Raw genomic sequence first — 23,858 nt, 5'->3', positions numbered from 1 at the left:
GGTATCCAGTGCGGAGTGCGTCTGCTGGTGTATGTCCTTGAACTGCCTGCTGATCTTTCATTCTCTCATACCTCTGGTGGTCTCTCCCTGGCCAGGCTTCCTTCTCATATGCCATAAGCAGCTTCGTTGGTCTTCATGGGTCTTTACCTTGGTGTTACCAACTCAAGACCTCCTGTCAGGACTCCTTGTTCTGCCTTTATATCTTGTCATTTGATTAGCAGACCTTCAGTCACCTGGAATATACCATCCCTTTGGGAAGGGTAGGGGACATGTTTGTTCCATTCTCCCTCTGGTGCCAGGGCTGTGGGGAGGGGCTGGGGCATCCAAGGAGGAGTCTCAGCTGAGAGGCACAGGTGGGAATCTTGGCTGAGGCTTGGTGGGCATAGGCCTTGGGGCAGTGAGTGATTAGGGAGCACAGAGCAGTTCAAGTCTTGGTTGCTCATTAGAACCCCTGGGCTAGGAGCCAGGCTTTGGCCTTTGTAAAGCTCCTGCGTCACTTTAGAATTGGATAATAAGGTTAGGGACTCTGGACTGAGCCTGAGCCACGAGGCAGAGTAACATGTGCAGTGCTTCATGTAGCCCACACTGTTACCCAACATTCTTCCTTGGCCCTCAGGCTGATAGGCGGGCTTTGAGACCATCCCTGTGGTGTAGGTTGGAATCCAAGGTTGGGGAAACTGACGTGAGTTGGTGAGTGGCCAAGACACACCTTGTGGAAAATGTCAGTATTCCCCAAACTCAACTGCCGTACCACCCTGAGGTGAAGGTGGTGCAAGGGGCAGGTCACCCTACCTTGTTAAGACGAGTGTCTTCTGTTCCAGGATGATGATCTGGAAGAAGGCGAAGTGAAGGACCCCAGTGACAGGAAGGTGAGGCCTCGCCCCACCTGCCGATTCTTCATGAAAGGTAATGTCTGGGTTGGGCTTTGCTCAGGCTGCAGTACCTTGTCTGCTCCTGGGACCCAGGTGGTGGTTCAGCCTCTTAGGCCCTGCTGTGCACGGCTGCTGCTCTTGAGGCCAGGCCATGAGCGGTGCTGCTGCTGCTCAACAGCAGACCCTTTTGTTGGTCCTCTCCTTGCTTAGGAGACTGCCGTGGAGGGAGCCGGCCTGCACTTTCACACACTTACAGTAGACCTGTGACAAACAGGCAGCAGCCGTTGTCTTTCTGAGGGGTCCTTTCTGTCAGGCCCAGTGCTCTGGCACCAGTGCTAACGTCCCCCACCTCTGTAAGAGATGACCAGTTCCTGCAGGATGTATCAGGAGCACGTCCTTCACGGGATGGACTTGAGAATGGAAGGGAGGCCTCTGGAGGCCATAGGCACTCTGCAGAGGACAGTGGGAGTTGAGTAGCTGGGCAGTAGGGGCTGTCTGCTAAAACCTTGCTTAGCAATCTGGACTATCCACATGTCAGCATGTAGCATAACCCTTCAGCATGGTGATACTGTTTAGTTTTAAAGTCTTGGGATGTTAAGGAATGTAGATGAGAATTTTCAGTTTGTAAGGGTTTCTCTAATGGGCATGTTTCTCTTCGTGAGCGTTTCCCTTGGCCAGGTAGGAGGATGGTTTTCTCTTGCCTTTGGATGACTTGCTCACTGGCCAGCCTGTGTGTGCAGTCTAAAGCTCACAAGAGCTTCCTGTACTTCTTTTCCAGATGTTGTGACACCATTATCCACTCTTCTTCCACCAATACCAAATTCCATACCACTCAGAGGCCAGGTTAAAGGTACAAAATATCCCATACTCACTCTCTTTAGTCCCTTAAAGCCCCTGCTCCAGGGGCTAGACTTCTTCCACCTGGATCCAGATCATGGCTGTAAGGAGTGGGGCTTCAAGGGGCAGAGAGCTGTTGTGGCCGGCCCTCCCTCCTCAAGAGGCACGAGAGCCAATGGAGGAGGCGTAGGCTGTGGTGGCTTGCTTGGGAGGAGGCAGGAACTGATGTAGGGTGGGGGGAATAGAGTCTCATCTTGCAGATAGGGCAATCTGCACTGAGACTGGCCGCTAAGTAACCCGCTCCTCAGCCCTACAAATGCCCTGATGTGGGGTTCCTGAGAACCCTGGTCAGGCTTGCTCCTCTGGGTGTGTGCTCTACACTGTCTGTATGCTTGTTTTGCCAAGTGAAAACAGTTGGCCCATCTGAGTCATATGTGCATGTGATGGCCCCGGAGTGCAAGTGGTCCTGCAGGGTGAGCATGGACTGTGCACCTAAAGCCAACAGCCATGTGCCTGGAGTGACCATCATGTGACAGTCACCACAGCCAGCCTGAGGACATGGAGCAGTGTGCATCACATATTAGTTCCTTAAAAGGTTGAGCATTTCGAGAATTGGTGTTTCAGAAAAGTTAAGTGTAATTAGAAGACCTGTTTTCCATAATGGTGTGAGATTAAATGGCATCAGACCATCTCTGATTCCTAGATACAAGGATAGAGAAAACTGCACGCACACACACACATCTGCAGTTACTTTGAATTAGCACTGCTTACAGACATCTGCACATTGCCCTGCTCTCTGGTGGCTGCATGGCTCAGAAGTGGGGTCAGTTGGTTAGGACTGGCCCACAGGTCCCACAGCAGCAGACAGCAGACCCACCATCCCTGAGTGGAGGCTCTGGACCAGCAAGCGGGGCTCACACTGCTGAACTGGTTCTCAGCATTTAACAACAGAAGCACAGAAGAGATGTGGCACAGCCGTCACTGGAGATGCAATCCGAATATTGGGGAAGGCGCCTAGCATATAAGGGCAGGGGTATCGCCTCCTGGGTACCTCATGGGTCGGGCAGGGTGGGTTAGACTACATGCTGAGCATGAGTGTCCACAAGTGAGGTCATGCAAAGGGGTTTCTGCAGTCAAGAGAGCGGAAGCTAGGGCAATGGCATTTTTGTAGCTTATTTGAACATGATCATTCACTTCTTTCAAAAATGGTTCTTTTCTTCCCTTCCCACAGTGTTGGGGATCAAACCCAGGGCCTTATACACACTAAGCAAGTGCTCTACCACTGAGCTATACTCCTATCCCTGGACCTTAGTTGTTTTTGGTTTTTTTGTTTTGTTTTTTTTTCTTTTCAGAGCCAGGGTCTTGCTGAGTGTCCGAGGCTGGCCTTGAACTTGCACCTCAGCCTCCTAAATAGCTGAGATTACCAACCTGCGCTACCGTGCCCAGCTGAGGAGCATTCTTAAGCATATTTACCTCTTTTCTTGTTGGTTATTCTGTAAGGTGATGTATGAAAGGAAATAATTGATTCCATTTTGTAAAACATCTGCTTTTTCTTAGGAGAAATGTATTTGGATGTAGGTGTTTTGCTTGCCTGCAGTTTGTAAGTGTGGTGTTGAATTGAGATGAGTTAGTTTACCTTCAGGAACAAGAGAAGTTACTTTGAAAGTGTAACAAAGCTCTGTGGGCAAGGACACGAGTGTGCCGACACCCTCAGATACTGCTGGGGTGAGTGTAGGATGGTGCCACTGCTTTGGTGCAGATCCTGGCTGCTGCTCAGAAGGTAGAGGACATTGTTAGTTACCCCATGACCCTGTACTGCTGCTCCTGGGTGTCTGACCAAGAGGAAGGCGTATGGCCATGCCATAGGGACTCATAACCTCCCAAACAGGACACCTCCTAGGTGTCCCATAGCTGAGGAGTTCATCCGTGCAGTGGAACACTCTGCAGCCATAGAGGAAAGGACCTCAGGGAAGAGAACAGTGCCTGCTGCAGCCTGCAGGAACTTGAGGACATGCAGAGGAGAGCCAGCATGCATGGCCCCTGAGAGCACAGTGTGGCTCCATGTACATCAGTGTCCAGAGCTAGCAGGTCCCCGGGCTGAGGAGGGGAGCTGAGAGTGGATGAGTGTAGGGCTTCCTTCTTGAACCTTGGAGCTGGTGGTGGTGATGGCTGCTCAGTTTGGAGAGTACACTAAAAACTACTAGATCATACACTTTTAACAGGTGTGCAAGGTATGTTCCCATGATTACTTGTGATCCATAGATAAATCATTTAACTGCCCAGAGCACACATTGGTATTTGTGACCATTGACAACAAAGTGCACTAGAAACACAGCTTTTAAACATTTTGAAGAATTGACCCTTTGTGTATGGCATGTTTTTCCCTCTTAAAATCAGGACACAGAGTTCCATACGCAAAGGAATAAGAGGCATTTGTGGTTTGTTTGGTTTTTTGTTTTGTTTCGTTTTTTCTTTTTACTTTTTACTACTGGGGATTGAACACAGGGGTACTTAACCACTGAGCCACATCTTCAGCCCTTTTTATTTTTTATTTTGAGACAGGGTCTCGCTAGGTTGCTGAGACTAACCTTGAATTTGCAATCCTCCTGTCTCGGCCTCCCAAGTCACTGGTTACAGGTGTGTGTCACCACACTCAGCAAGAAGCACTTTCTTTAAACTTTCCTGCTTTGGGTTTCCAGTGCGTCCCTCTGTGAACAAGCACCAGCCCGTTTGTCTCTGCCCGTGTTATTGTATTTTTTATTGTGGAAGATGCACATGACGTGAAATTTACCATCTTAGTCCAGGGTCACTGAGATAGTTGCTGTGTAACCTCCCCATCAAGCATCTCTAGGACACTGTCAGCTCTGAGCACCAAAACTGTACCCAACAGACCACAATCCCTGTTCTGCGGTCCAGTCCTGGCACCACCATTCTGCTTTTTGTCTTCATGGACCCAACTTTTTTTGGGTACCTCATGCAAGTGGAATCAATAGCATTTGTCATTTTGTGACTGGCTGGTTTTATAGAGCATACTTGCCAGGTTCATCTGTGTATAGCATGTGCTGAAATTTCCTTCCTTGTTAAGACCAGTAATGTTTCACTGAACAACAAGCATTGTTTTCACTTACCATTGCACATTTGTCTTGCTTCCACCTCTTGGTGCTGTAGATAATGCCAAGAGCAAGTGTGCAGATATCTCTTTGAGACCCTTCTTTTAATTCTTCTGCATATAGACAACAAGTGGAATTGCAAATCATATAATTCTACTTTTTTTTTTGGTGCAGCTAGCAGTCAAACCCAGGGCCTGGTACATGCCAGGCAGCACTGCCTCTGAGCACCACAGTCTTGCTCTTAATGTCTTGAGGAACTGCCAGACTGTCCACAGTGGGCGCACCATTGTGGGCACAGGGCCCCCGTGTCTCCGCACCCTCCACAGTATCGTTTTCACTTTTTGTAGTAGCATTTCCAGTGGGTGCAAGATGGTGTCTGTGGTTGTGATTTGCATTTTCCTAATGTGTATGTTTAGCCACTTAGGTGCTTGGCCATTTGTATATTTTCCTTAAGAAATGTCTTTTGTTCATCTTCAAATCCCTGCATTCTCTTTTGTGTTTAAAGCAGCAGGCCTCAGAGTATGGACTGTGGACCCCTGGGGGTCCTTGAGACCCTTTCAGGAGACGTCCCACAGGTTAAAACTGTTTCCTTGATACTAAGGCTGTGCTAGTGGTAAGGTATTTACCCTGTGCTCTCATGTAAGAATGCCAATTCATTCCATGTCTCATATAGCAGTAAGCATTATAATTCAGTTTCATTTTACACTTGAGTGAAGGTCTTTTGAAAAAAGAAACATAGAGGTACAGCTTACATGCCGCAGAATTCACCCATTTTAAGTGTACAGTTAGTTGAATTTTAGTGAATTTGCTAAGTTGTGCAGCTCTCACCACAATCCAGTTGTAGAACGTTTCCGTCACCCCAAGAAGATCCCTTAGTGTGCATCTTTTCAGTACTTGGTACAATGGGATGGCCTTGTGCACAGAGCCCCTGTCCTAGGAGCCCCCATCCTACACTTGAGTCTCAAGTGCTTGAGTGGCAGGTGATGGGGCAGTGCCTGGAAAGAATGGCAGACAGATGTGCCATAGCATTGTGGAGCTGGGCCCCTCATTTCAAAAAGAACAATGGTTGGTTTGTGAACAGTGTTAAAACCTACACTCCAATGAAATTAAGACCTTGGGGAAATTGGAATCTGCCACTGACTGCTCCTCTTCCTAGTGCATGGTAAATTCTCCAGCTGACCACTGGGTGGTGCTGCAGAATCGTGCCAGGGAAGAGGTCCCACTCAGTTGAAGACAGACTTCATGAGTACTGGGTTCCACCGCATAGCACAGGTGTGGAACCTGTGGGGACAGCAGCAGGAGCATCTGTGCAGCAGTGGGCATCTCTTCAGTTATGTGGGGCCAGCCAAGCTCACCTACCTCAACCAAAACACCCAGCACCACACCTGAAGCCCAAAAGCAGATGAAGCACCTGCTGTCAGCAGACGGAGCCACAAGAAGAGACCTCATGCCACTCCTCTCACCGAGTGGCCAAAAAATGTTGTCATAGAATATTCATGTTGTCAGACATTTGATTTATTTTTAAGTAGATTAATGAAATATCTTTGGGGCTCTCATTTAGTTTTGAATACAGTAAATATCAATAGAAATGACCCACATAAACAGGCCATCTAGGGTGCTGAGACCAAAAAGTTAAAGAACTGCTGGTTTCAAGTCCATGTTCCTTAAAGAAGCAGTTGAGAAATTGTTCTGGTTCTCTCAGCTGCCATGTGAGTATTTCTTCAGTTCCACACATCTTGAATCTCACTGGGTCAGACTGGTTATCTGCCAGCCTCTGCCTCTGCTGTGTGCTGAGGAAGGGTGACCCGGAGTCCTCGTATTGTCCTGGTGCACACGGTGTGCAGAAGTCCACCAGGCTTTGGACCAGCTCACATGCAGATTCATAGCTCTTTGGTTGGCCCTCAAGCTTAGTTCTTAGTTTTTTGTATATTCTGACTTCCTTTTGTGAAGTGTTTTTATAAAAACCACTAAAGCACTTTGACCTTTTCTTTACCCAGACAACCTCTGTTTATTACCTGCTTGGAGTTATGCAGGCTAAGGGGAAAGAAGACTGAGGAAAATTCATCTGAAGGCTCTTCTTACAGTCCCAGCATGAAGCACATACTTTGTGTAGGAACAGACACGTTGCAGCATCCCTTGGCTGTCCTAGCAGGACCTTTGCAAATACAGAATGGGGGTCTGAAGAGGGGGTGGGTAGATTGTTCAAAACAAAGCACAAACTGAAAATCCAGCAGTTGGTGGACCTAAACACACGTACGCTCTCATGCAGTCGCACTCAGCAGACACAGTGTTTGCTCTTCCTGGTGCCCTCACACTAGGAGAGCGGGCTCCGTGGTTGTTGGACATGGGAGCCTGGCCAGCAGCTACCAGGCCAGAGGCATAGCTTCCCCTTCCTGTTGCCTAGTTAGCTTCCTGGATTTCTGCTGAGGGGCCTGCTGTAGGTTCTTGTATGTGCGTTGTATCTGTGTCCTTGGTGCAGTTTGGGTCTGTTGCTATTAAGGCTATGGGTTCCTTTTTTGTAGCTGTGTTATTTGGTGAAAAAAAAGCAAGGTTCAACAGTATACACTGTGTTCATGGGAAACTGGGAAGTGTACGTCATTCAGTTGTTGGTTGGTCCCAGTAAGTTGAGGGCTGCTTTGGCACAGGACCCTGAAGGCATGGAGTAGGAAGGATACTTCACTGACAGCCTTTTAGAGTTGTGGGTATTTTTTTTTCAATTCAGCATTCCTATGCTTGTTTTATCATGAAACATTTTGTATATGTAAAGTAGTACATTGTTTATAGGAGCATAAAGCCAAATAAAAGAATTTATTTGCCAAGGTACCCACCCTCCAGTTGAGAAAAGAACACTCCTTCCCTGTGATGCCCCGTGTGCGAGGGTGGCACTTAGAGACTGGAGGCGTAAAGGAGCTGCTGGCCCGTCCGTGACAGCTCTGCCCTCCTCCCCTCTAGCTTGTCTCCACGTCCACCTGCAGAGTCCTCACACAGGAAGTGTGAGCGTTTGTTTGTGCACTCAGAATTGCAGTTCACGTGTTTTGTGTTCGGGAAGTTCCATTTAGAAGCAGACGACCAGCTGGGCGTGGTGGCGCAGTCTGTGATCAGACGGTAATGCAGCTCTGGAGGCTAAGACAAGACGATGGCAAGTTTGAGGCCAGCCTGTGCCACTTAGTAAGATCCTGCCTCAAAATAAAAAATAAAACGGGCTTGGGCATGGCTCAGTGGTAGAGCACCCTGGGTTCAGTCCCCACTGCTGCAAAAGCAAACCAGAGCAACACAGCAGAAGACCTTACCATTCTGAAACATCTGCAGTTTTGCTTCCATTGTCTTTTTTTAAACAAACTGCTTTTTAAATCGTGGCAGTGATATGCTATTCAAGCATCAGGCTTCCTCTCCCTTAGCCCCAGCACTTAAGTGTGCACCTTCCAGACTTTGCTGTCAAAGGGCGATGGGCTTAGGGATGCTCTGCTGGACAGCTGTCCTTCTTCCTGGAGCCCTTTTCCTCTTTGCTGGGTGGTCAGGGGTCAGCACCTTTCTCAGCAGGGTGCTGGCTTAGCACCCAGCAGCAGGCAGCCTGGCAACCACGCTATCACTGCACCTTCCTCTGTGGCTCGCTCACATCTCTGGCACCCCGTTCCTCTTTGCTGCAACAGGAGTGCCATGAGATGTCTTTTGGCAGTGGGCCTGTGGGTGGTGCTTTTGTTTTGTTTTGAAAATTTTGTGAATATGGAAAAATATCAAATATCTACTCATCCTCCACCCAGATGTATATAATAAGGAAATTGCAGAAAAGCGTGGCTCATACCGTTAATACTTTTCTGTACTTGAAATTTTTCTATGGTGCACTTTTGTTATATTTTAATAACAAACAACATTAACTGTGGCATGGATGTTTTCGGTCAGATTGTGAAGTGGACAGTGCTTATGACCTCTTCCATGCCCGACTGTGCAGTCTTGCTTCAGAGCCCTCTGAGGCCTGGGGATCCCCAGGCATTACAGAAGAATGTTTCCAGCCTCTTTTGACTTACTTGTGTTCTCTTAAATACCTTTAGAAATTTTTAAGTTATTTTGTCATATTTTTATTTCCAGAGAAGCAATTTTAACTATACTTTATTTCATGTTTAATTTAGATCAACATGCTATTATGTTGTATTCAGTTGATTTTAATGCAAGCTTTATTCATAATGCCTAAAAATAAAGTTTGGCTTTTTCCTAAATACCAAATGATTATTTCTTTTTTAATTAAAAATATGATTTGTTGACAGAAACATTCAAATGGAATATCATGTTTAGGATTGAATATATATTTTTAAATTACTTAAAATCAAGCTACATGTTACCCAGCAAAAATGTTTTATAAAACTATGTAGATGCTATAAGCCATATTTGCTTTTGGAATTTTTTTTTTTTTTTTTGGTGCTGGGTATCAAACCCAGGGCCTTGTGCTTACAAGGCAAGCACTCGGCCGACAGCTATCTCCCCAGCTGCCCCCCGATATTTGCTTTTGAACCTTGTATATATTCTACCTGTTAAGAAAATAAATTTTAAAAAAGCAGTTCAGTCACTGATAAGGCATCATACATTTTACGCTGAAAAATCTATTGGTTTCCCTTAATAATCCTGTCTTTCTTTTGCTGAGAATCAGTTTTGATTATTTGTGAGCAAAGTATAAAAGCCTACTTTTATTATAATCAGTCTGTTTTTAATTTGTCACACATTTTTAAGTCTCAGAAATATCCCAGAATGGTTTTGAGAATTTTGATAAGGAAGTACAAGTGCATGGAGATGGCAAAGATTACCCTGAGACACACTTGCAGGACTCTGGTAATTGTTAGTGCTTCCCATTGATTTCTACTTCAGTATGAGTGTTTTTTGAATCAAAACAGCATTCAGGGTATGCCTACAGAGGCTGCCTGAAGCCTGCAGTGTGTCTCTGCACTGAATCCCAAGTCTGCAGAGCTCTTAGAATTTTCTGTTTTAATTAATGCTCAGATAGTTGATATGCACAGTTGTCCCTCAGTATCCACAGGGGGTTGGCTCCAGGACCTCATGGATTCCAACATCTGCAGGTGCTCAAGTCCTGGTATAGAGTGGCATAGTGTTCACAGAGACTCCACACACAGCCCTCCTAGATCATCAGTCAGCTCAGATTGCTGGTAGTGCCCAACACAGCGTGAGTGCTATGGAAACAGTTATCATACCTTATTGTTTAGGGAATAATGATGAGAAAAGTCTGTAAATGTTCAGTAGTGATACAGAGAATGATTTCACTCTGCATTTGGAGAACTATGAATGTGGAATCTACAGATGTGGAGTTTAACTGCATGCAAACCTCACAGAGTGACTTTGAAACTGGGCCTGGGGACCCCTGGTGCCCAGGGGTCCCTCTCCTCTTCTAGGGAGTGCTGTCTCTCGGAAGTTCTCAGCTGAGCCATGGGCCCAGGTCACCCAGCCTGCCTGCTGTGGAGCTTACAGAGCGGCAGGGAGGTCGGGTAACCCTGACTGCAGCCACCTGGCTCTGGGCCTCTCCAGGCTCACCCATCTCCTCATCCAGAGACCGCTGGAGCACTAGCTGGCCGTTTAGACCATCTCAGGTCTTCAGTACATTCTGCTGCTCATGCCAGCCACTATCCATGCAGTTAGGCTACTGGCACCCTTGCTGACCTGACTTTTGTTTCCATAGGGAACTGTACCTGGGGAATGAATTGTAGGTTTATACACCCTGGAGTGAACGACAAGGGGAACTACTCCCTAATCACCAAAGCCGACCCTTTCCCGCCTAATGGTGCCCCGCCTCTTGGACCTCACCCATTGATGCCTGCCAACCCTTGGGTGCGTGAACACCTCTTCTTCTTTAATTGCTAGCACATTGAACATCTGGGCTGTCTGTGAATGTCAGGCTTATGACAAATTAGTGTATGCCTCATGGACAAGGCATCTTCTGCCTGGGGAGAGGCATAGAGTGGCCCTTTCAGATGCTTCTGCATCTGAACGTCCAGACTGGCCCTGGACGTTTTGGGGGATGCTTTGAGCCTTGGGCGGGAGAGCCAATCATGTGCAACCAGCTTGTATTTCAGTTGATGTTTTTGCTCCCATATCTTTTTGGATTTCAAAGTTTTATTTGCTTTTTCAACTTTTCCATTCTCATTTTTTAATAGGGTGGGCCAGTAGTTGATGAAATTTTACCTCCACCCCCTCCAGAACCTCCAACAGAGAGCGCCTGGGAGCGAGGACTCCGGCATGCCAAGGAGGTAACAGTCCAGCAGCACCCTGAGGAAAGGCTCTTGTGGTGGGCTTGCTTTGAGCTAGAATCAAAGACTTGTTAGAGCTTTGGAAGTTATGGGAATATTGCTGTGGTTCCTTTAAGAGTTAAAGAATGGGAAATGATATCTGATTATCTCTGTGAGGCAGGTCAGGTCACAGGAGGCCAGGGAGTCCAAGCCCAGGACACAGGCATGCCATCTTTAGGTGGTTGGGGTGGCCCAGCAGACTGGGAGCTGACTCCAGCCACCTCCCCAGTGAGGCAGCCCCCACCACTCTCCATGGGACCCACTGCCCAGGGCCCATTCCCCACGCCCCTGAGGCCCACTGCCTGCTCCCTCAGGGCTCCTCTCGCTGCCCAGCTTGGCCCTACTCAGTGTTGGGGTCACTCTCCAAGGAGAGGAAGACAAAGCCTTCCTTCTGCACCCCTGAGGTTGCAGCACCTGTGCCTGCTCACCACACTCGGTCCTCATCATCAGAGGGCCTCTGGAGCTCCCTGGTCCTGTCCCTGCACCGTTTACAGAAGTGACAAGCTCTGCGGCGTCTCACTTGAGCATATGCGAGCCACAGCATCACTTTCTTGCCCTTCCCAGAGAGGCGCTGGTCCTGTGGGTCCTGTGTCTGCCCCTCACCAGCAGCCTCGGCAGTCTTGCTCCTGGGGGGTGTCGCAGTTCCTGTGTTCCTAACAGTGGCCAAGTGCTCCCGCTCCACCTTGACTTCTTTCTTCCTCCAATGGTAGGTTTTAAAAAAAGCAACCATTCGAAAAGAACAGGAGCCTGATTTTGAAGAGAAAAGGTTCACGGTGACCATTGGTGAAGATGAACGCGAGTTTGACAAAGAAAATGAAGTTTTCCGAGATTGGAATTCTCGGGTCCCAAGAGATGTCAGAGATACAGCGTAAGGAATGTTCTCTCTCTTCCTCCCTTTTGCAAGAGAATCAAGAGGTTGGGGAGAGAGTTTAGTGGCAAAGCAAGCCTAGCAAACACAAGGCCCTGAGTTTGATCCCCAGCTAAAAAGAGCGGGTGGTCAGGTGGCCCTCAGCTGAGCTATGATCAGGTGGGAGTTGCCACATGTGATCTCAAATCACCCTTTGCACCAGTGCCACCCATCCTTGAAGGAGCTGAAATGCAACCCAGAGCTAATTCCTCTGCACTCGCCTCCCCGTGTTTGCTGGCTTCTGGAGCAGGTGTCAGCTCTGCCTGTGGCCCTGTGGCTGGGTCACATGCCTCCCGTGGCTCCTACAGCTCTGAGGGCTTTCGCAGCTGTCCTGAAGTCTGTCTGTCTCCCTACTCTGCTGGTTACCAGGAGCCAGGAAAGGTGTGAGGTTTGCCACTGTAGTTCAAGAGTGTGGGGGCTGTGGCCTCCTTGCTGTCCATCCTGCCTGTATCACTTCTGCCCCCCACACAGTTAGTGCTGCTGTTTAACATTCGTGATGGAGACAGCACATGGTGTTGAGTGAGGCAGACCTGAGAACTCAGGCAGCCTGAAGAGGGCTGCTTCCCCTGTGGCTTCTACCCCAGGGGCAGTGCTCACCCTCATGGGGTAGAAAGGAGCCAGCTTTCTGCCTGCAGAGCAGTGAGGTGAGGGCATGGGTCCCCGGAATGACTGTCACCCCGCCCAGTGGCTCCCGACTTGTCTTTGCCTGGTCTTGGGGCAGTGCTCCTTTTGCATCTGCCCTGAGTCATGCTCATGTGGTTTCTGGTTGGAGTGTCAGCAGAGCTTGAAGGCAGACCCAGACTGTGTGTGGTACCAGTCCTGCCAGCAGGGCCCATGCTCAGGACCCCAGGGTAGAGACCAAAGGCACACAGCCCCTTACCTACAGCTTGCATTATGCAGTTTGTTTCCTGTGGTCAAAAATTTATTTTGGAAGTTATAGAGGTAAACAGTTCACAAGCTTTAAATAACTCTGGTCATAGTCTGCTTTATTATGTTAACCTCTTACTGTGCCTGATTTATAGATTAGGCTGCATCACAGGTATGAAGGAAAAACTGTGTGTGGTTTCAGTGCTGCCTGCAGGGCATCTTGGGAGGTGTCTCTGTAGATGAGGTCTGCTGTAGTTACCACGTGCGTGTGAAGTTCTGCAGGTGGACAATGGCAAATGGCAGAAAGACTGTTGAGTTGGAAGCAAGGATGGCCCAGCTGTCTGATGCTCAGGAGCTTCAAATTGTGTAAGGTGTGCATGATAATATTGTCATTCCCACCTCTAGTGTGTAGGTGAGGGTTCGGGAGGTGGTGTGACTTCAAGAAGCACAGAGCACTCCAAATACGTGTGCTTGTTTAGAGTGAGGAAAGAAGGGCTTTCAACACCCTATTTCCCGTTCCATTTCCCTAGCTGTAATGGGGACCTGTGAGATCTGGCTGGCTGGAGGTGGGTCCGTTGTCAAGGTTTGATGTCAGACCCTGCGCTTCACAGGGGCCGTGGGCCTTGGTTCGGGAGCAGGTGGTTCTAGTCCTGCCCTGTGTTTTGGTGCCCTGTGTTTGCAGGTGTCTGCTGAAAGGCTCTCAGCTGCTGAAGCTCCACAGGTGGGGTGAGGTTTTTGTCAGCACCTGAGAGCTGGCTTTTCCTTTTTTTCTTTTCTTTTTTTCTCGGTACTGGGATTGAACTCAAGGGCACTTGACCACTGAGCCACATCCCCAGTCCTATTTTGTATTTTATTTAGAGACAGGGTTTCACTGAGTTGCTTAGCAAATCACCATTGCCAAGTCTAGCTTTGAACTAACTCTTGGTCCTCCTTCCTCAGCCTCCCGAGCCACTGGGATTATAGGCATGCGCCCCCGCGTCCGGCAAGCTGGCTTTTGGCATCTTCTGGGCTCAGAGTTGACCTAGGAGCTTTTGTGCCAGGCCCCTTTGGGCTTGGTGAATTAGGACCTCTGCAGAAGCACCCTAGTGCTTATCATGGACATTGGGGGAATAGTGCCAGTCAGGGTTCCAGCCAGACACCCACTTCCTGTAATGAAGAGTGGCCAGTGGGATATGTATTGACCATTTGGCTGCAAAACCAGGAGAGACTGGGTACCATGGAATGGAGGAAGCCAGTGCCAGTTGAAGCTGCTAGAACTGAGAAGTTAGGAAGAAGGGCTGGTGGAGCGGGACCCTGACACTGAGGGGCTGCCAGCTGGCCTGTGGACAGTGAGGCAGGTCTGGGAGGAGAGAACTGTGGCAGCTGGATGCTGCCAGCGGACCCAGCAAGTTCCTGTCTCCTGGCCTGACTGAGGTGGCCCTCCTTCGCCAGGGGGGAAGGTTATTCTACTGTAGCATGTAGGGGGTGGTGCAGGCACTGCGTTTCTTTGAGAAATACTTTATAACCTGAGATAAAAAGCAGAGGCACATATTTTAGAACCCTTAATATTATTTTCTGAGCCTTTGTCTTTGAAGTGAAGTGACTTTCAACTTCCAATTCTTATACATTCTCTAACAGCTTTGCTTTGCACATTGTCGTACTTCTTTCTAAGTGGACTGCGGATAGAAACCACCTCGTCTGCCCCTGCCACAGTCTTCTCAACCAGGACCTCGGTCCTCCTTTGCATGGAGGTGCAGTTTCACCCCATGGGCCCCTGCTCATGTGCACCCAGAGCTCCAGGCCCACAGAGGACCTGTGGTGCAGAGCGTCTATGCCATCTGCCAGAGGATGTGCAGGACACTGCACTGCCCAGTGATTAATCAGAGACTTTACAGACCAGGAGTGCATGACCCCCTCTGGCAGGTGCAGCCAGCAAGCCCAGCCTTGCCCTACCATGGGCGAGGCCCATTGACAATTGAGGTTTCCCAGAACACAGTTTGGAAAATGATTGTGGAGACCACAGTACTCTTCAGCGGAACTTGTCTTACATCAATGAATTGAGCAAATATCCTCCCAGGTCCATTGCAGGTGTTTTTCAGCGTTTTTCAGGAAAATGCCTGAGGAGTTCATTGTGAGCAAACTTGCACTTAACAGAAGCGTGCTCACGTGCCCCCACTGAGAGCCCGGCTGAGGAAGTGTGTGCGCCCCATTCTGTTGCTGTCTCCAACTGGCCCATCCCATGTCCCCAGGAAACCCTGCAAGAGAGAGGCCTTTGCATTTAGCTTAGTGGGTTTTCTAAGAACAGGTTTGCTGGTGCAGCCCTCCTGTCAGAGAACACATGGTCCTGGAGACCTGATGGGTGTCTGGGGACCCTTGGCTTTCTCCTGTCCAGGTCCACTTCAGGGTGTCCACAGTGCCTGCGTACCACCACAGGCCCGCCAAGTGTTACCGAGCTGTGCAGGACTACCATGCATGTAGTGCTGAGTGATGTCAGCTATTTGGAATTAATAATGCAGGCGTTGTTTGACAGAGCCTTTGGGTTAGTCTCTGCCGTGTTTGGCAGAGCTTTTGGGGTTAGTCTCTGCCATAGCCCTTGAGATCTTAAAGGGGAGAGCTCCCAGAGAGTGGCCTGCTGTCCTGGAGGTGCCAGTGAGGATCCATCTGGGCCACGTGTGCTCCTCCCCTAGACAGGAGCAGAGCTGTGGGCCTCCCCTCCAGCTGGTGTGGCAGGGCCTGCTCTTGAGTGCTGTCATCTGATGTCTCCCCAGGGGGTTGTCAGGTGTCCTCTTTCAGTGAGGAGCCACCATGGTGTGTGTCCTTGGTTCTGTCTCTGGGCTTCCTGCTTTCTTTCCTCGGCCATCATTTTTCATGCACAGGATGACATGAATGGGGGCTCTTTAGGATGTTATGGTATCTCAGAGGGTGTCTCCACTTTTGTAGGGTTTTCTTGCCTGGGCTTATGTGTCTGTTTTCCCTTGTGTCCTGGGTATCTGCTTATCCAGCCCCATGAAGAAATTCATTGGTGTTCTCTGGTACGGGCTCCTGCTTATGAGTGAGTGCCAGAAGAACTGGCTTGGGCAACAAGCTGCCCTGCCCCAGGCTTCTCATTGTTGGTATGTTCTTCGTGTTTTTCAGGATAAGCCTTGCACATTTCTGGCTAACCGTATCTTGTTCCTGAATAATTTTCTTCTTCCTTGGTGTTGTGAATGAATTTCTGCACTCACTGTCTCCTAACTAGTCCTTACCTGTGTGCACGAGGACTTTGGTTTCCAGGTGCTTGCTTTCCATCTTCTGCCTCACAGAGGTCCTTATTCATCAGCTCTCTGGGTTGTTCAGGTTGCCACGTTCCTTACAGAGTAAGATGGTGTTGTGCAGTCTCCCAGGTCCTCTGGCAGTGCCTCGCAGTGAGCTGGTCATGGAGAGTGACTCTTTTGTTATAGTGTATAGGGAAATCCGGCCCCTGCCTGCCTGCTGAGCGAGATACCAGCTTTGGTGTGTGTGTCCATCTTGTTAGGAGACCAAGAGCTCCTATTTTCCTGAGTACTTTCAACAGGAGTGAGTTTTGAGTTTTTGTCAGAGATGTTTGTCATCTGTGAACATGATTCTGTGCGGTTTCTCTTTGGGCCTACTGTTGGGTGTGGCAGTACCTTAGCAGATATCTAGTCCTGGCGTGGTTCATCCCACCGTGTTGCTCCGTAGTGTGCTGCTGGGTGCTACTGCCTGTGCCTCGCTTAGTCTGTTTGCTTTGGTATTCCCAAGTGATGAGACGTGCTTCTTACTGGCTCTCTTTTCAGACTGGAGCCTTATGCGGACCCTTACTATGATTATGAAATAGAGCGCTTTTGGCGTGGTGGACAGTACGAGAATTTCAGGGTGCAATATACAGAAACAGAGCCGTATCATAATTACCGAGTAAGTATGACTCAGATATGCAGACATGAACATTACTGATTTACCCATTAAAACCACCACCACCCCCTGCCTATGAGATGGGACCTCAGTTGCCCAGGCTGGCCTGGAACTTGTCAACCTCTTGCTTCCGTCTCCTGAGTTATTGGGATTGCAGGTATGCACCACTGCACCTGGCCAGGATCACCCTTATCATTTACAAACTTTCACATGAGCTTATTCTGTCAGCACAAAGTGCTAATTGAGACCAAAGGGTTAAATTCAAGCTTATACGGTTGTTTATAGAGGACTGATTTGGGTACCCTGGGTACACTTGTAACCTGAACAGGGGCTTTCCTGGACTCTGTTCTTGCTGTGGTTTGTAAAGTTAGACTTGTTCATGAGGTCATTGATGCCAGTTTTCAAGGGACTCTGGCCCTCCTGAGCGCTTCCTCTGGGTGTCTCCTTAGCCACGTCTCTCATACTCTAGTCTGCAGACTGAGGACGCACCTCTGACCACCATACCTTCTTGTTCTGGCAGAGGACTGGTCTGCATTGGTGCTTCCTCCTGAGTTATTCTGACTGAGAGCTCAGTGTCTATGGACCTGTGTGCTCCAGACTCTTGGGGTGACACGGAAAGGCTACTCCAGGAAAGGTCCCTCAGAAGCAGCTTGTCAGGTTTATGTTGTGACTCAGGACAAAGCCAGGAATTCTCAGGACCAGAGGGTGGTGGCCACGACCCCAGAAGCCCAGCAGATGGTGAGCTTGTGCAGAGAACCCCATAATGCAGAAAACCCTCCTGGCAACCCTCTGGTGCCCACTTGCCGTACAGAGCAGCTTCCTCCTTGAGTTGGGCTGCAGGCTGCTGGTGCACCGTCCCTACACAGGGCAGCCACCACAATCCGCCTCTGCTGGTGGGTGGAGGGCAGCAGGAAGGCCACAGTGCACACAGTATGTCCCTGGAGAAAAGCCCAGAATCTTGTCAGGTGTGCTGACATTGAACATCAGAGCGAGTGAAGAAATCGGCACTGAGGGTGGTGCAGGGAGGCCCCGCTTCCAGACGCCTGGTGGCATGGGCAGCCATGGGAGCTCCTTCCTCAGAGGATGGAGCCATGTCCTCAGGGTCACATGCAGGAGAGCCAGCCATGCAAAGCTCATGCCAGACTATGGTGACAACGTTTAGAGGTGGCGGCTGGGGTGGCCTCACTGGCATAGCGTGCACCTCTGGTCAGCACCGCCTGTTTTTTAACATGTTCCAAGAAGCTCGCCTTGCTCCCTACTTTTCTCTGCGCTTCCATCCAACTGCCCGCTCACAGTGTGTGTTTGGCTCTTTAATGAAGGAAAGGGAAAGGGAACGAGAGCGAGAGAACAGACAGCGAGAGCGCGAGCGCGAGCGGGAGCGTGACCGAGAGCGCGAGCGTCGGCAGAGGGAGCGCGAGCGGGAACGGGAGCGCGAGCGGGACAAGGAGCGGCAGAGGAGGAAGGAGGAGTGGGAGCGAGAGCGAGCCAAGCGCGACGAGAAGGACAGACAGCACCGAGACCGGGACAGGGACAAGGAGCGGGAGAAGGAGAAGGAGAAGCCGAAGCCCCGCTCCCCACAGCCACCAAGGTAGGCACCCCGTCCTGAGCAGGGAGCCCCAGCCTGTGCGGTGGTCCCAGAATCCAATCCCTCCATAGACCTTGAGCAGCAGCCCCTGCCCAGAGCTGGGATGGCCGCTGCTGCTGTTGAGCTGTGGGGCGTGGCGATGCCTGCAGTTGCCAGAGAAGCGGATGCGCTCTGATGGGCAGCTGCTGCTTAGCACTCACTGTGTACTGCGCCTCTGTCCTAAATCCATAGAGTTCCCTGCTCCAAAGCAGTCTGGCCCCCGGAGCTTGGGACAGGAAGCAGTCTTGCTGGGTGTCTGTGTCGCTGGCCATGTGGTGCTCCAGCAGCTGGAAGGCCAGCAGCACAGGTCTCTCCACGGAGCCAGCTGGGGTTCTTGTGTGTGTGGCAAGTAGACTGAAGACCTGCTTGGGCGAGCGCAGGAGTGTATGCTGTGTGGGTGTGGCAGAGCCCAGGAGGCAGGGCAGGCGTTGCACTTGGGATGCCCCTCACATTTTTTTGAATATACTTGGATACTAGAAAAGAAAGTAGAAAATCAGAGAGCTAGGCAAAGGTTTGTGTGTACTTTCTACAGCTTTATTGTGATAAAATTGATGTAATTGTGGCATACCTGTTAAAACGTACGATTGGTGGTTGCTAGTATAGTCACAAAGTTGTGCAGCCATCGCTTCAAATGATTTTAGCGCATTCTTACCTCTCTTACCCACTGGCAGTCACTCCCATTTCCTCCGCCTCCCGCTTGCCAGCCCTGGCAGCCACAGGCAGCTTCCTGTGTGTGTCTGCATGTCCAGGACGTGTGGAACAGGCAGAGCCAGGCAGTGATCTTCTGCATCTAGCTTCTGTCACCTAGAATATCCTGGGTTCATCCATGTTTCAGCATTTCTCTTTCAGCCCTTCATTCCGTTTTACAGCTGAGTGAGCGTCACAGCCATGCCACGTTTTCTCTGTCCACTCACCTGTTAATGGACATTGGACATTTACACCTTTTGGCTAGTGTGCAAGTGTTTTGTGGACTTAAGTTTCTTTCTTCTTGGCTGAGCACTTAAGAGTCGCAAGGTCATTTGGTAACTGTGTTGCTTCACGAGGGTCTGCAGACTGTCTTCCCAGGCGCAGCACTGCCATCCCACTCTGCAACACACCCATTCTGTCTCTTGGTCGTCCTCCAGAGTGTGCCGAGACACAGTGTGCTCTCTCTGCGGTGGCCATGTGTGCTTCCCTGGTGTCTAAGACATCAGGCCTGTCTTGTGCTTACTGGCCGTGTGTGTCTTTGGAGCTGTGTCTCCTCAGACCCTCCATCTGTCCGTTTGGCTGTCTGTGCTGCTAGGCTGTAAGAGCTCTTGCACCTGCACTGCAGCCTCACTGGGTCTCTGGTTCACAGCTGCATCCCTGCTCCTCAAGTCGTCCTGTCCCAGTGACGTCGTCAGAAACACAAGTTTCCCTTTGTATCTGTTTTTATTTTGAAGGCTTGTGCTTTGGTATCATTCAAAGATGACATTGCCTGATCCAGGGTCCTAAAAATTTGTGTCATAGTTTCAGCTTCTATTTTTAAGCCATGGAGACATCTTAAGGTACATTTTGCAGTCAGTGTGAGGCAGGGGTTCAGCCTCATCCTCCTGCGTGTGGATGTGCAGTCGTCCCTGCACCATTTGTTGAACATACTGAGAGTCCTAAGACCTCTTCTAAAAAGCTTAATAATGACGGCCTTCCCATCCCCATCCTTTGCTGCTGTCAACACCCTTCCATGACAGGGGGCAAAATGTGGGGAGGGGATCAAAGCAGCTCCTTTTTGGGAGGTGGCCCAAGCCCTTCCAAGGTCCATGCACTGCAGATGTGTTTTCTTTGACTCAAATATTGTAGACATCCAAATCCTGGTCCACACATGCCAGTACAGCTGGACTCCCTGGACTCACAGTTGTGGGCAGCCCAGCAGGACCCACCACCCCAGTGTCAGGCCATAACAGTCTTTCTTTGGGCTCTGAGAGGTCCATTTTTAGCCTTTAGAATCTGGAAGAATTGACTCTCCATCAAAGGACAAGAATGGGCCCCTTGCCTCCCTGCTGTGTCCCATTGCAGCAGTGTGCCTTAGTGGGTACCAAGGCTGACCACCCACTCCAGTGCGCAGCGATGGATCCCCTAGCATGCTGGGCTGCCCAGTGGTAGTGCAAGTAACGTTCTTAGAGAGTATACAGAATGAATCACGTATTCCTCATGCGTCGAGAGTTCGTTCTTCCAGACTGCTTTGAGGAATTCTTGAAGTGGCTCTGAAGGCTGTGTAGTCATTCTAGCAGAGAAGCTGGTGCTGACTTTGGGGTTGGACCCTCTCAAGACTTCCCTGCCTTTTCCATGGCAGGTTCTCACTGGGTGCCCAGGTTGGCCCTAAACTCCCAGACTCAAGCAATCCTCCTGCCTTAGCTGTAGCTAGAATTATAGGTGCACAGCACCACACAGAGCTTCAGACTCCCCCTCGCCGCCCTCCCCCCAGTACTGGGAATCGAATCCAGCTCCCTGCATGTTTGGCAAGCACTGTACCAGTGAGCTACATCCCTAGCCTTTCTCATTTTATTTTATTATTTTTTTATGTTGGTGTTCTCTTTTCTGTTTGCCTTTTTTTTTTTTTAACTTTTATTTATTTTCATTAACTTTTCTTTGACAGTGATAAATATTTTTAAAGATTCTTTTCATGCATGTATATAGAGTGATTATCTCATTTTATCTTGAGGCAGGGTCTTACTAAGTTGCTCAGGCTGGCTTTGCCTTAGCCTCCTGAGTAGCTGGCATTACAGCCATGTGCCTCTGTGCCTGGCCTGAACCTTTTTTTTTTTTTTTTTTTTTTTTGATGGAAACTGGTTTCCCTGCTTTTCCTAAAACGTGCCGCATTTGCATTTTCAGCCTAGACTCAGTCCCTTGGACCACTGCCGGGAAGACAAGGTCCATGGCCTCCTCTTTATGGCTGGCAGCCTTCCCCTCTCCTGGGTCAGTGGCCTCTCACTTCCTGCAGGGTTTGCTCAAATTCCTGCTAAGAGAGGTCTCCCCACTTGTGCCCTCCCCAGAGCTCTTAGTGCCCTGACACTGTGTCAGCACAGACTTCTCGTTGTCCCGTGGAGCATAATGCCTATCCTGAGGCCCAGACAGGCTGGTACTAACATTTGACAAATGTTTTGAGGAGTTTTATATTTGTAGCAGCCTGTATTTCTGCCTGGTACAACTCAGTTGACTGTTGTAGGACTGATAAAATTATAGAAGGATTTCTGCAGATAGAACCAGCTTGTTCTGCTTTCTGGAGCCATACAATAGCTGTTTTCACACCTGTCCAGACCATTGGTCTCAGGAGCACAGAAGCAAGAAGGACTCTTGACAGTGCCAGGTGGAGCTGTGGATTCGTGAGTCTCCTCAGAAGTTCACCTCTGTGGCTTAGGCAGGTGCTTACTCTAGCTGCAACCCTCCACAGCTCCTACTGGTATCCAAGAAACTGAGAGCTCTTCCAGCTCCAGTGCTTTTTCTAGAGGAGTGTGCTGGTGAAGTGTGCTCTGCAGGGGCCCTCCGGGGTCAGCAGCATGTCTGCTGTGGCCAGGTATTGTGAGCTGGGACAGGAGGCAGGTACAAGGCTATGGTGCCTTGTGTCTCCAGCACCCCTGTCCCCAGAAGAAAATGAGGTAGTCGCAGGGTCCTTGGGAGGTAGTTGGCGTGGCCACCAGGCAGCAGGCCAGACTTGCCCAGGTATCCTCTCATCAGTGGACCTCAAGAGAATTCATGCTGTCCGAGCCTATCTGAACTCACAGGTAGGCTCAGGACACTTGGGACTCAGGGCATTCATCCCAAAACAGATGTGGTTTTCCTCACGACTGAACAGAGCCGTGTCCTGTTTCTTGCCTGGCTTAATCCCATTCAGTTTAGCCAGCAGTCCCTTTCTTTTCTTCCCAGAACACTGGCTTGTGCTCCTGTGTCACCCCAGCCAGCACCCTGTCAGTAAGGCCAGGGCTCTGGTCACCTGGAATCAATTCTGCCTCCCCGGTGCTGGGGTATTGCAGGTCTTAGGGTCTTGGCTTTGGCCATCCCCTGAGGCCAGCATCTCATCCAGACAGAATTCCCAGTGCAGAGTTCCTTTTTCTCTTTTCTTTCCAGCCAGATTGGGTGCAGCTACTCTTCCAGAGAGGTGACTCCCAGGAAGCAGAACTTGTGTGTGACCTCCCTTTTGTTAGTGGGGCAGCCTCCTAAAATCACATAGAACTTTGCTCACCTGAAACAGGAGAACAGCAGACCTGCATCCAGGGAAAGGCCATGGAAGGCTGTGCCTAGCCTCAGAGTAGTGTGGGGCGTGAAGAGGGCAGCGAGTGTTCTTGCAGGAGTGCTGGCCCTGGGCCCGAGCAGTCCTCCAGGGCCCACTCAGCCTGTGCTCTGCTGCCCGGTGTTCAGGTGGTGGTGCTCTGCCCTTGTCTCTGTTGCCCTTGTCTCTGTTTGGGGGTGGCCTCTCACCCTCAGCTCTGCACTCTGAGGCCATCCTGTCTTCAGAATCCTTCGGGAACTTCTGACCAGCCCTTCCAGGCCTTGCTGGCAAGCTGCAGCGTGGCTTTTCCCAGGCCTTGCGTCACTATTTATGTTGGTATTTCATAACTGGGCCTCTCAGACCTTTTGCCCACTTCTGGGCCTGGCTATATTTAGACTAGAGCAGAGCCTTCCCACCAGCTCCATAAAATGCATCTGAGTAGGTGGGGAAATCCCTCTGCCAGCCTCAAACTGCTCTGTACAGCCAGGCTGGTGAGTGTGCTCAGCTAGCAGAGCTGAGACCAGCCTCTGCACAGAGTCATAGATGCCAGCAGTCATTGGGCCTTCCTGTGGCAGTTGCCCAGGCTGCCACTGTCTTGGGAGCGTTGCGCTGGGTCACATTCACCTTCGCAACTGTTGGTGCCCCTGGTCATGAGCTGGTAGGCTTCTTGTTCCCAGGAGGTGGGCCTAGCCCGGTCAAGGCAGCGCCTGCCCTAAGGACCTGCTCACCATCCTGGATCTTGGCTCTCAGGAAGCCATGCTGTTTTCCTGGTGAGGGTCACAGTCACCTCTGTTCTGCACCCCATGCACTGCTTTGTCCAGCCCTCCTTCTCCAGCTGTTGCCTCCCCCCAGGTTGCCTCACACTTATGTGCCACTGTGAGGTGTCCCAGGGCTTCAGGTGAACCACGTTTGGGACCTGAAAAGCCAAGAAGTGCTCCTTTGTCCTTCTGGTAAGGGACTAGTCAGGTTAGGGATCTTAGTGTGTGCTCTGATTTACTGCAGGCTTTCTGAGACGTGCCCTTAACAGTGTGGGTGAGGCTCTGTGGCCTACTGTCCAGGTTATTTTGAGGTGTGGTGAGTCACTCAGATTTGCTGCATCTGGTCCCTGGGCTCCACTGTCTTTGCAGAACACAAGCCAGAGCCAGCTCTTGCATTTCTCTCAAGCAGCTTCCCCCCCTGGGTTCTTGAGGCCAGCTGTCCTGCCCAGCACTGGTACTGATATGTGCCGGGTTCCATTGCTACCT

The 23,858-nt window shown here is 50.1% G+C and overlaps 1 protein-coding gene across 4 annotated transcripts in view; it reads left to right on the top strand.

Annotated features, from left to right (window-relative positions):
* Positions 1 to 23,858, top strand: part of ZC3H18 (zinc finger CCCH-type containing 18) — a 49,737-nt gene that overhangs the window by 10,013 nt on the left and 15,866 nt on the right. For 3 of the 4 annotated variants that reach the window (XM_079119595.1, XM_079119597.1, XM_079119596.1), the window contains 7 exons: positions 822 to 906; positions 1,651 to 1,722; positions 10,500 to 10,648; positions 10,975 to 11,067; positions 11,817 to 11,974; positions 16,654 to 16,771; positions 18,088 to 18,356. In XM_079119595.1, coding sequence (XP_078975721.1) covers positions 822 to 906; positions 1,651 to 1,722; positions 10,500 to 10,648; positions 10,975 to 11,067; positions 11,817 to 11,974; positions 16,654 to 16,771; positions 18,088 to 18,356 — 944 coding nt within the window. The remainder of the gene's footprint in view (positions 1 to 821; positions 907 to 1,650; positions 1,723 to 10,499; positions 10,649 to 10,974; positions 11,068 to 11,816; positions 11,975 to 16,653; positions 16,772 to 18,087; positions 18,357 to 23,858) is intronic. The other variant, XM_079119598.1, reaches the window with a different exon arrangement.

This window comes from Sciurus vulgaris, assembly GCF_902686455.1.
Source record: "Sciurus vulgaris genome assembly, chromosome: 17".
NCBI classification, from domain to species: domain Eukaryota; kingdom Metazoa; phylum Chordata; class Mammalia; order Rodentia; family Sciuridae; genus Sciurus; species Sciurus vulgaris.
This window is presented reverse-complemented; position numbering and strand designations above follow the sequence as displayed.